General features: G+C 37.7%; 3 protein-coding genes across 3 annotated transcripts; 1 reads left to right on the forward strand and 2 right to left on the reverse strand.

The window, feature by feature from the left end:
- Nucleotides 1–4,310: 4,310 nt before the first annotated feature.
- LOC101291720 (F-box protein CPR30-like) lies at nt 4,311–5,417 on the forward strand. Its single transcript, XM_004298339.1, has one exon. It carries the CDS (start codon nt 4,311–4,313, stop codon nt 5,415–5,417), a length of 1,107 nt encoding a protein of 368 aa, XP_004298387.1.
- A 336-nt stretch (nt 5,418–5,753) lies between these two features.
- On the reverse strand, nt 5,754–10,529 carry LOC101292016 (alpha-1,4 glucan phosphorylase L-2 isozyme, chloroplastic/amyloplastic-like). Its single transcript, XM_004298340.1, has 14 exons — nt 10,298–10,529; nt 9,805–10,034; nt 9,597–9,698; nt 9,268–9,444; nt 8,881–9,156; nt 8,500–8,771; nt 8,282–8,399; nt 7,710–8,093; nt 7,481–7,633; nt 7,112–7,240; nt 6,520–6,833; nt 6,245–6,431; nt 5,954–6,154; nt 5,754–5,870 (listed from the first exon to the last, which is right to left on the reverse strand). Exons 1-14 carry the CDS (start codon nt 10,527–10,529, stop codon nt 5,754–5,756), a joined length of 2,892 nt encoding a protein of 963 aa, XP_004298388.1.
- Nucleotides 10,530–11,370: 841 nt separating this feature from the next.
- Nucleotides 11,371–12,570, reverse strand: LOC101292305. The gene has a single exon (XM_004298341.1). The coding sequence runs from the start codon at nt 12,568–12,570 to the stop codon at nt 11,371–11,373; it is 1,200 nt and encodes a 399-aa protein (XP_004298389.1).
- Nucleotides 12,571–12,758: the final 188 nt, after the last annotated feature.

The following is a 12,758-nucleotide window of genomic DNA, read 5'->3' on the forward strand; positions in this document are numbered from 1 at the left end:
CTGGTGTCAACCTCGGTGAAATAGTACGGGAGGCTGATATTGACCAAAAGAAGGCAAAATGGTTAGCTTGGGAGCGGGGGTAAGTGGGTCACACGCGCATGAACTCATTGTTCTTCCATATTCAAAGAAACAAATGAAGGAAGCTAGAGATAGAACATCTCGAGTATTCTTTTTGGTAGTATATGGTACGAAATACCATATATTAAGTGTAAATATATACATTATTATGATTTTGATGAAGACCCCCTGTGTATGTTGCACAAGCCTTTCTTGATGATTTGAGTTTTACTGTTAGAGCTAGGAAATCTGTTTTCTATTTTAATATTTAGTTGTTAACTTTTTGTTTGAGCTCCGTTTAGTAAAAAAAAAAAAGAAATTAAGAAGATTAAACCTCAAATCGGCGTCCTCATTTCTATTATTTCTATTAAGTGCGTGGTCAAGTACATATTTTATTGAAACATTACACCATGGTTATAAGTACTTGATGATTAATTCATCATATAATTATATGTGGCACTCGTGAGAGATTCATTTTGGTTTGTTCACAAACCATTACAATGTTGATGATGTTGATTGACGACATGCATAATAGTATACTCAAATATGGTACTAAAATAACTTAGTGTATTATTGATAATTTGCAATAGTATCATCTAGCCAATGAATTAATTAATATACAAGAAAAACAAAATCATATCACTGCTTCTAGCTGCTCCCACAAGCATATATATGACTATGTTGTTTGGACATGGATAATGGATCAATAACTTCATCGATTGTAACATCAGCTATTCTACGTGAAACCAATAATTGAAAGTTGAAACTCTATGAGCATTTCCATTATAATAAAATAACAGAATACTAAAACTATATTATAAAGTAGACATATAATTTTTTTTAACATTTTCTTCTGGAAATGATACTACTAGGGGAGGCCAAAATAGCAATGAAACTAGATAATTAATATTGTACTATTTAGGTTTGTTTCATTGGCTTAAAAATTGTAACTGGCCCAGCCTAATTTATAGTGTAGGCTAAAATATCTTGTCCAAATTGAAAAATCATGGTCCATATCAAAAACTCTTTTACGTGGAACTGTTATGTCCTCTCAATACCAAATGAACACTAGTCAGATCTTTATCGATCGCTTACTTCCTTAAATAGTCAAGAAGTTGTAGACATATCTTACGAACATTATTCGTAAAATGAAAGGCTTTTATGCACTAATAACTAATTAACTTACAAACTTAATCAGACACGTATTTGTAACACCAATCCTTAATTTTGAATTTTCATATAAAAAATTTGCAAATCACGAACGTACCAAACAAAGTCTGCTAGCAACGCGAATAGATCGAACTTAAATAATGTCTCACCACAAACCCGCCTTTACCAAGTGAGCCAAACCTCTTTGGACGTAAATCTTTCAATTAATTTTTTTTTTTATTTGAAAGAAACTCAATAATTTTTTTATTTAAAAAAAAAACTAATTATAGGCCAAGAGTGATCTCCTGCCTCGCAACTATGCTGCCTTACCGCACCTCCTTCCAATCAAGCAGATTGAGCACGTGGATCACGACAAGCGGACCTGGGACCCACGCGTCATCTCAGAAGATTGTGCTACAGATAAACAATCAAATGAGTAGGTCCATTGATCGATGGCTAACAATCTACAAACATAGCTTTGGTATCTTCCGGATCGTCCACTTGTGACGTTGTGGGACGCATCTAAATGAGAAGGCCTTTAGGCCCTTGGGAATTTGACTGGCTTCGGTCCCGAACACTAAAAAGCTAGGGCTCCATCCAAACCTAACCTATATCACTGCCTCGTTTGTTTGGTAGGAAATCAGGATACGAAAAATGAATTAATTTGGTTTTCCATTCTATTAGTTTATTAGTTGTAAATAGAGACTGGAAAAGAAACAAAAAAAGAGATCTAACTGGAAGTCGGCTTCCTAATAAAGTATGAATTCAATTACCTTGTCAGATGTGGTATTTTAATTCTATTCCCACCGTCAAAGCCATAATTATATAAATTATCATTCTAATAAATTTTAATGTTGTATTTAGAAATTATAAAAGAGCATTATTGAAAAATATAGTTTTGTATTTCATTATTATGACTTACCAAACATTACAATGATAATTAATACTTGATTCTATCGATCATTTCATTTCCAATATTCTACCAAACACCCACATGGAAATACCAAAACATATTCCTTTCCATACAATTCTTTTCCTATTTTCACATTCATGTCAACCAAACGGGACCTACGTATGTATACAATACGTATATATGCATCTTCAAATGCTAGCTTCTAAGTTAACCAAAATACGAGATACTTTAAAGCTCCATAATCGGTTATTTCAGAACCATTCGCTATATATGCCTACATATTTTTAGATGCACGGATTACACAGTCTAGATGTGTATCGATCAGTAACGAATATATTTTTGAAGACAACAAAAATCGAAAGCGCTGTTTCAGAATTCATATACATAATTAAAATGCAGGAAAAAAGAAGATCATTGCAGGCCAGCTAACTAGCAAACGAGCTAAGCCCTTCGACCTCTCGATCAGTTGTCCTTTTCTCTTGTTAAAAAGGACAACAGAAAACACAAGTTGGAGCATTTGAAATTTCTGATTAAACCGATCACTTTCGGAAATGTCATTTCAGAATAATTTAGATAGCAGATATCCATCATCTTAAATAAGTTACAAGAGCCTTGTGATCGAGACTGAGACCTAATTAACCGTTCGTACGTTGTAGGTGATCGATGAGAGTACGTGCTTGTAATCTAAGTAATATATATGCATTAGTTCATCAACTTTAAAAACTCAAGTGCTATAAAACCTGATCGAATGAAGTGTGCATTACATAAAAAAGAAAAAAGAAATAGGATAAAAAAATATGGTTAAGAATTCTTCCTCAACACCGACACCGACACCGACACCAACACTGACTAGTATTGCAAATATACATTGAAATAATCTAGCTCAAAAAAGGTGTTATTTGCAACAATAAAAACCAGAAACATCGAACCTAGCTTTCGATGTTGGCCAAGTTCACACATATGAATTGCCATGTCCATAAACTATTGTAATTGACAGCAATATATGGTGGAGGTGAATGGCATGATTCGAGCTTAAACAAACCATATATCGTGTCCCCTTATGGAAACCCTAGCTAATTGAAAGTGACACTGAAAACAATCCACACCAGAGCCAGATATGTTCTATAACAATCTTGTTGATGTAGTGATCAAACAAACCAATTACATGCATACAAGTCTGGAATGAGATATACCAAGGATATCATATTTGTGATTTATATGACTGAACCAAATCCAAACTAAGCTTTCACGCACATATATTTATTGGTGTTCCTGCACTAGCTTCTTATACTTTTGCTTTAGATCGATCCCAGAATCTCTTGTTTAGTAAGTGGGGTTGCTAGTTATGTATAGGCTACGTATAGTGATGAAAATCAAATCCACGAGATATATTGCTTCAGAAAAGTCATTAACTAGTTATTTGTTAATTGATATTTACAATCTGGACTTTATTAGTGTACTACAGTGAGTCAAATAAGGGGTGGTTAGTGTATATAGTGCTTAAGGAGGTTGTTTCTTTGTGAGGTTAGCTCCTTGATTAGGTCTCAGGTTATAGTTGAACCTTGTCGGTCCTTGTTCACAGTAATGTTGGTGTTTTGGGGGTTTGGCTGCTATACATGTGTATAACATACCTTAAACAGTGAACCGTCCGATCGTTTAACAATTTAAAATTCAAGACGATCGGACGGTTCATGGCTTGATGTATGCTATACACATATATATAGCATAAAAATCAGTGTTTTGTAGGAAAGAGAAGAGAATTTATGTCCACCACTGATATTTTGTAATTTTAGAAAATAAAGAGTTTACTTTTCTAAAAATAAAAGGGGTGGTTAAGTGTCCCGTTTGCTAGTACTGATTCTTAGCTACTTGCCATCTTGATGTCGTGTGAAACGTTCTACCCCTGAAGTAAAATATATTAAGCAACGACGTCGTTTTCGTGCCCTATTATATATCTACTCTTATGACGAGGTCTCGAGCTCTTCAACTCCCTAGGGTTTCAAGTTTCTTCATGTACTAACTTCTCATACCATCCGCTATGTTTAGATCTATTTCATTATGCCTTTAGTTATAGTTTTCTCTATATCAGTCGGATCGTAAGTTGTTCTTTTCTAACTCTAGATTTGTAAATCAATATCGTTCGTGGATTTTTTTGGAGATTGATTCAAACTCGATCGTCGTGCGCAGTGCAATGGCGGGAGTAGACGTCCTACCCGTAGAGATTATACTGCAAATCCTCTCTAGACTTCCGGTCAAATCCTTACTCCGGTTTACCTGCGTCTCGAAACAATGGCGATTTGTCATAAAGTCCGATCTAGAATTTGCCAAATCCCAATTTAAACTAGCTTCTGAGCATAAAACCCTCAATCGCAGGCTCCTCTGCACTGGCGTCTCCCCTGAGCAGTTCGTTTCTCTAGACTTGAAGATGCCGGCGTCGTCGTTTGGAGACAAGTCCTTGTATAGGAAGGTGAATTTCCCTTTCCTGCAACAAGGTGGTAAGGTGAAACAACTAGGGTCTTGCAACGGATTGGTATTTCTAGTACTTGAGGATGAGTCTAGGATTAAGTTTTATGTATGTAACCCATCAACTGGATTCTTCAAGCAATTACCATCCCCGGTCTCAGATGAGGAGGATGTCGTAACCTATAGAATTGGCGTTGGCTATGTGTCGGCCACTGACGACTACAAAGTTCTAGTAGGATACCTTGAAAAAGATCCTGGAGAAGATCCTGGAGTAGTGGAAGCGATCCAGATATTCTCATTGAGAGCTCATTGTTGGAAACGAATTGAAGAACCTGGGGGGACTGGCGGGGTGTATGTCAGTCCCTCTATGGCTCTTTGCAATGAAACACTTCACTGGCTTAGTTTTGAACGCGATCAATTATTTGCTTTTGATCTTGCAAAGGAGGAGTTACGGACAATGCCACTGCCTAATTTTTCCCAAGATGGGATGAATTTTGGCGATATTGGTGTTTCTCATGAAGGCTGCCTGTGTGTTTTGCGCCATTGTCTGAGACCTTGTGATTCTATTGATTTCTGGGTGATGAGAGAGTACGGCGTGCGTGACACTTGGACTAAACAGTTTAGACTGTTTAACTTGATGCTTTCCGATCCGCTTGATAAACCATGGAAACTAATTCGATTCCTGGTGACGGAAAATAGCACATTTGGGTGGACTGACTACACGTTGGCAAGGATTGATCATAAAGAAGAAGAGAAGCATGGCCTGTATGTGGTTAGGGGATATCCGATTTGCATTACTGATTATGAGGAGAGTCTAGTTTGGATCAATGAGTAGCCATCAAGCTAGCTTGGCCTTCATGCATGTTTTTGTAAACTGTTTGTTAATTTATTTTCTTGGAATCTACTGAACTTTGTTATTTATATTTCTCAATTTTTCCAGTGCCTTAGAGCTCAATGCTTTGCTCGCTTCTGTATGCTCCATACTTCCTTGTGTGTAGTATTTCATGGGATTGAATCTGTTCGTTCTTGCTATTTTCGTTGCTGTTTATTTTACATGATTCCATCAACAATTTTTACTCTTTGACACAAATCACACAATGTACTCATCTGGTTTTTCCTAGGTGAAAATATTCTTTATAATGGGTCATGGAATTGAAACAATCACTCCATTTTATGGCAGTACTACAGGTTCAATCCTCCATATGTCTCTCGCATATTCATGAATTGTACGGTCACTGCTGAACTTGAACGAACCAGCTGTGTTCAAGATCGACATCTTTGTCCATCTCTGCACCAGACCACACAAACCATAAGAACAACTTCAGAAAAGTAAACGAAAAATGAAGGTGATGATGAACATGCAGTAGTCACCTTTTGATCTCTATATGCTTCATCGACCTTGTCTTGGCATTCTATATAACTAGGGAAGTCGTATCCAACAAGAAAATAATCAGCACGACCATAACCTTCATTTCCTTCCAGAGATCCCATCAGTTCATCGTAGTTGTAAGGACCGAAAACACCACTTCTCACATATGCCTTCACTTCTTCAAATCGTGGATCCGCCACGAACTGTGTGTTTTATCAAGAACAAAGTAGATGTCAAGCAAACCAAAGTACACATAGGTATATATTAATGCTACAAAATCAAAATGCATATACCTTTCCTTCAGATCTTTGTTTCCTTAGTCCAGAAATTTCTTCAGCTCTGGCACCAAAGAGAAAAAAGTTTTCCTCTCCAACCTCTTCCCTTATTTCGACATTAGCCCCATCTAGAGTTCCAATTTGTATGCAGCCATTCATCGCAAACTTCATGTTGCTAGTTCCACTCGCCTCCATTCCAGCAGTACTGAGAGATATCATTATACGAAATAGGCCAGAATTAGGCCTATTAGCTGAAGTAACTGCTGAGGAATGAAGTGAATCTAAATACTAACCTGATATGCTGGGACAGCTCACTACCAGGAATAAGTACTTCTGCAACACTCACATTGTAATCAGGAACAAACACAACCTTCAAAAGATCACCTATCTCTTGATCACGGTTTACAATGGCTCCTACATCAGTGATGAATTTCACAATCCTTTTGGCTTGAACATATGTCGCGAATGCCTTCCCTCCGAAAATACATACCCTTGGAACAAACCTTGCTTTCCTTTCCTCTGGACTCATTTCCTTCATTTTCTTGTAGCGATAAACAATTCCCAAGATATTCATTAGCTGTCTTTTATATTCGTGGATGCGCTTCACCTGACATTGCATATATCACAGACTGATTATCAACATTCAGGAGTTGTATGAGTAAACAGAAGGGTCAAGGCAACTTCATTGCACAAAGACAGTGCTTCATATTTGCGACTTTGCCCTTGTTGTTGAATACTATCCTTTTACTCAGAAAAAAGTATTAACATGTAGCAAAGTTGGTTCTTCTTTCTGCAAGGATTTCCTTTTCTTTATTACATGATACAATAACTGAAACAGAGGACAAGAGAAGCAGAACAAGTATTTGATAGGAGGCAGAGGATAACCTGTACATCAAACATCGCATCAGGGTTGACTACATAACCAGTTTTTTCCTTGAGGAATGATGCGACCTTAATCTTGTTTCTCCTTTTTACTTCCCTCCATTGAGACTGGAAATCTTCATTATCAGCAAACTGTGGACAAGTGGTATTACTCATGTTAATATATGATAAGCACAAGACTCGTAACATGGATGAACACTTGAGGTCAGTACACTCCTTGACAGTATGGGAAGATTTTTGTAGAGCAAGTGACCATACAGGAGAAACATTATCAGATAGTTTTGAGCTATTACAAAGATCCAAATATAATGTATAGTATACCAAAGAATATTCAGTGACTTACTAGTTTAGGTGTGACCTTGTGACATTTACCTTTTGAAGGTTCACCAACATCTCAGTATTTTTTACCCACTCTTCTGTTCCAATATACTTGGTTATAAGTCTACTTAGATCTGGATTGCAGAAACGAATCCATCTTCGCGGTGTCACCCCATTGGTCTTGTTTTGAAATTTTTCAGGCCACAACTGCCAGAAGAACTGTAAGTGAAAACAAGTACCATAAAGAAAAAATTGGCATTAATAGCATTATATGTTCTCCTACCTTATAGAAATCGTTAAATACTTCGTTCTTCACTATTTCACTATGAATCTCAGCTACTCCATTTACTGCATGTCCACCAGCAACACAAAGATTAGCCATGCGCACCATCTTTGGCAGCTCAGGATCTGGTTCAAATGTAACCTCTTTTTTCTTTTCAGTATCCACTACTAGAGATTGGTCTCCTTCATCAGTGGCCTTAGTTTTGTTATCAGGAATATCAATCGGTTCAATGTGATCAACCACGGTGCTTTCTTCTGATTTAGGGAGGATTTCCAGGACAGAGTCAGGCAACTCAATGTTATCTAGAATTCTCATTTCTTTCACTTTTTGTAGCAACAAGTCAAGATCCTCGGTGCCATACTCAGCAACGATTGTATGAATTAGCTGGTCAATTTATCAGATGTCACATTGAATTAGATTATGAGGGATCTTTTATTTTGCAGAAGAAAAATATTGTAGGTTGATGAATGGGAATGTAAATGCTCACTTCTGCAGATTTGCACCACTACAAATTCTTCATACAGATAACTTTTCTAACGAAAACCTATAGTAATATAATCTTGAGATATTACCTCTTCATCAATCATTTTTATGATCTCAACATGTCTTGGCAACAAATCCTGTATAAGCTCTAAACTCCATTTCTCCAATGCCTCAGGTAGAACTGTATGGTTTGTGTATGCAACAGTTCTGGAAGAATATTGTTAGAATGACATGACATATTAGTTTTGAAGCCAACAGTCTATTATATACAATGAACTGAGTAAACAAATATTATGGAATGATGTACCTTCGAGTAATATCCCAGGCTTCTTTCCAGCTCAATCTCTTCAAATCCACCAAAATTCTTATCAATTCTGGAATGCAGAGAGTTGGATGAGTATCATTCATCTGAACAGCAACTTTTTCAGGAAACTTTTCCCAATCCACAGGGTCTCCTGATCTCCTTTCAAAACGTGCGATTATGTCTTGGAGAGAAGCAGAACATAGCGTATATTGTTGCTTCAATCTAAGAGATTTTCCCTCCACAGTTTCATCCCCAGGGTACAAGATGTAACAAATCTGATCATGTAGCATATAACATTGAGAATCACCATTTTTTGCTAGCTACAAAGTCAAGTATACAAAAGTGCAGTGACACAATGTACAATGATTATGAACCCTTCCATACCTTTTCAGCATTCTTTATAGCTGCATATGCCTTGGCATGATCTCCAGTGTTGAAAGCATGCAAATCAAATTCTGCTGGTGCAACTTTTGTGGACCAAAGTCGAAGGTTTATGGTGGTTTTAGTTTTATATCCTGGTATTGGAACATCATAGGCAACGGCGGTGACATTTTCTCCTCCAACCCATTGTTTTTTCCCATCAGGCCCTGAAATAACTTCGCCGTAGAATTTCACAGGATATGTCACATCATTTCTTGGAATTTCCCATGGATTGCCCATCTGACAAGAGATATTTTAATCAGTCAACAGGTGACTCAAATGTTGGTCACCCCTCAAAAATAGGATAAGTAAGGCTCTTGCATAAAAATGCAAAGGAACCATGATTACAACCTCAAGCCAATTTTCAGCAACTTCCTCCTGGCCATCTTTTGTAATGTGCTGCTTAAACAATCCATACTTGTATCTTAATCCATACCCCCATGCCGGATAATTTTGCGTCGCTAGGGAGTCCAGAAAGCAGGAAGCAAGCCTCCCTAGTCCCCCATTTCCGAGAGCAGCATCTGGTTCCTATCAATCAACAACAAATAATTCAGGGAATTCTACAATTAAAATACAGACTTACATAACTGTATTCAATGGAACGAGAAACAAAAATTAAGATAAAACTATAGGTTAAAATCACTGTTTGATCAAATAACAAAATGGTCATTGAAACTGACCTGCCTAGCTACATCCTCTAGATTGTGTCCAAGCTTTGCCAAAGCCTCTGCATAAGGCCCTGAAAGCTCCAAATTCCCAATTGCATTTAGCAATGCTCTACCCTGCAACAATTTTGAGCACAACATATAAATAACACACACATTACCACTATCAATGCAAGTGATGTATATAGAACAAAGTACTTTCCAGTAGCAGGACTTGTCAAACCTGTAGATACTCCATTGAGAGATAATATGCCTGCTTTACATTCAACTTCTCATAGTACTCATATGTAGCATTCCAGTTAATGATAAGCATATCGCGAACACTTTCCGCTGTGGCATAGAATGCCTTGGGAAGTCCAAACGATTCCATAGAGAAGCATGGTGTGAATTCCGCGTGGTATTTGATAATCGATGCAATGGATGCAGAATCTGGAGGAAATGCACCCAAAGTACCTGAACCACTTGAATGCAACAGTGTCATATATCATATACAATGTCCCCCATTTTCACTAAATTCTTGTTGTGACCAATTAAATCCAACCCCTTAGGAGATTAAGTTAGTTTTAAATGACAACTGAAAAAGCAATGTGAAGTCCAAGACTTGATGGAATGATTGAAAAAGATAACACTTTGCAATGCAAGCAAGTTCCAAACTGCAACTCAGAAACTGAACCAAAGGAATCAAAAACAAAGAAGCAAGGCTGAGATAGGACAACTACCTTCTTTGGTGGCAACGTCTTTAGGTTCTTGCTTCTGATCAGTAGCAGCCACATTCTTCACACACAGCTTTCTCGTAGCTCGGCCAGAAACAGAACCGGAGTTTGAGATCAAGAACAGCCTCGACTGTCTTCCTATGTGGTTGGAGCCTGCTATGAAGCTCGAGATGAACGTTGAAGGAGTAGCTGACTTTGATGGTTTGGATGTAGCTGAGAATGGAATAGCCGCCATTGTTATACTCAACTCTCTAACTGTGAGAGAGTCAGAAGCAGATTAATGGGAAAATGAGTGAAAGAGAGAGTGCGTGGGTTTTGCATTTTTGTTTGCTTATCTTCTTCTGTGTGACGCATAGCTTAATTTGCAACGTTTTAACCTTTTCTTCCACATGTTAAAAAGAGAAGGGAACCAAAAATATGCATGCATGTACAAGGAATCTTCGTTTTCCTGGACTTGAAAGCTTCAAGTGGTAACTGCAGGACCAATTTGCCACTTATGGGAAATTTGGCATATGAAGTGACAGAGGAATTGGGCAGATGGGCTAAAAAAAGAGTAGCTCATATATATATGGTCAGCATGCCACATTAAGGTTTCAACGACAGTACTGCTAAGGAACACACACAATTTTCTATATGTAGAATTGTAGATTGAATATCATCGATGAATGTCAAATAAATAAAATCTAACTTGCATATGCAATACATAACTAAAGAGAACTTCAGAAAGTTTGTCTATCTTTTTTTTTAAATAATTCATTAATCACGAGACAATCCTAATTACAACACCCGCAAACGCGAGACCGAAAATCTACTAAAAACAAAGAGTCAACTCAATCAAACTAGAAAGAGAGATGAAACTAATAGCTCATTAAACTATGGACTGAAAGTCTTATAAGCAAATAAGAAAATGCAACAATACCAACTAATCTACCACACCCACCACCCAAGTATGCTAGTATTGCAGTCGCCGTCAACACTAGCAACCGTGAGATAATGAGGAGTAATAAATCAGAGCACTGACGCCTGAGTAACTGATGCCAATCAAATCTTTGTTGTATAAACTATTAATTGATAATCTATGAATTCAGAAGATATGAGAGTGAGAGTCCATTACACCTTGGCAAAATCCAAAGTGCTAGACGCATGAGCTTGCTGCCATCAAAAGGGTCTAGTTTACTGATGGTTCCATCTTGTAAATTGCAGACACCTATAGTTTTTGGAGATTCTCCAAGATCAGTTGTGTAATATATAGAATTTGGTTGACATCCGGGGAACTTGGAAGCGAAAACAGAAACAGATTGATAGCCTCCACCTACGAATATAACCTCATCTCCTATGCTTTTAATCTCAACTTGTCGCACAAGAGATCCATCGTCATCTATCACCAACTTGTAAATCTTGAAGCTGTAGGGCTCGTCGGGATATGGCGTTTGCAGCTCACAACTTCTCTGAAGAAGTAATAGGTCTCCTGTGGTATTTGAATTTACAATATGCACTCGCTTATAAACTCTGGGATTCAAGGTAGTAACTAGTTTTGGACGAGTTTCAGTACTGCTGTGATTAACATCCAGTGACCAAAGACTTCCATTGTTTTGAGCTCCATAGATACGACCTTTGTAGAGTATAAGATCATTACACTTTCCTAATGCCTGGATGCGAGTCCAATCTTTTTGGCCTGCTCTGAAGAGAGCCAACTTGGAATCTGTGATTGCTGCGACTATATAATTGTTATCTCTTAATGGATCAAGTAACAGGATAACCTTCCGAATTGATGTTCCGCAACCGAGTTCCAAGGGAGGAAGACAAAGAGGACATGTTGCTTTATCGAAAGGGTTCCAGAGTTGAATAATCACATCATATTTGTACAGTCGATAATATTCACATGCATCTACTGTGGGATCTGTGGGATCTTTGGCTACTGTGGCTAACCAACCACGGCTAGAACCGCAGAACCTCTTAACAGTAAGAACTGATAACTGAATGTTGTTGTCAATTTTTCCGGCACAGACATTGTAGAGTCTTAGCTTTCCCTCCTTAAGGATCAAGAGCATAGGAACCAACTGAGTGCTCCATCGTTGAGACGTGAGGTAATATTTTTTCGAAAGAGCCAGCCATTCCTTACAAACTGCAGTAAAGCGGAGACGGTCAATGGGTTCTACCTTGTCCAGAATCGAAAACACAACATCCTGGTTACTATTCAAGATAACAACAGCAGTTTCCTGCTGCTTTTTCTTGTTCCTGGAAAAATTGTCGCTACTGATGAGGGCTTTAGCCATCGGAAAACGGTCGGCTTCCCTTGAATTCTCAAACCCTAGAGCTGAGAAGAGGAGACGACCGGGCCAATATATATGCTATTGACAAAGTGGCCGGAATATATATAATGTATTAACTAGCATCTTGACTCGCACTGTGATTTATTTTTTATTTTTTACTATTACAGTTTACGCTCAAAGTCTGATTTCTC

This window comes from Fragaria vesca, linkage group LG4, assembly GCF_000184155.1.
Source record: "Fragaria vesca subsp. vesca linkage group LG4, FraVesHawaii_1.0, whole genome shotgun sequence".
In the NCBI taxonomy this organism is placed as follows: Eukaryota; Viridiplantae; Streptophyta; class Magnoliopsida; order Rosales; family Rosaceae; genus Fragaria; species Fragaria vesca.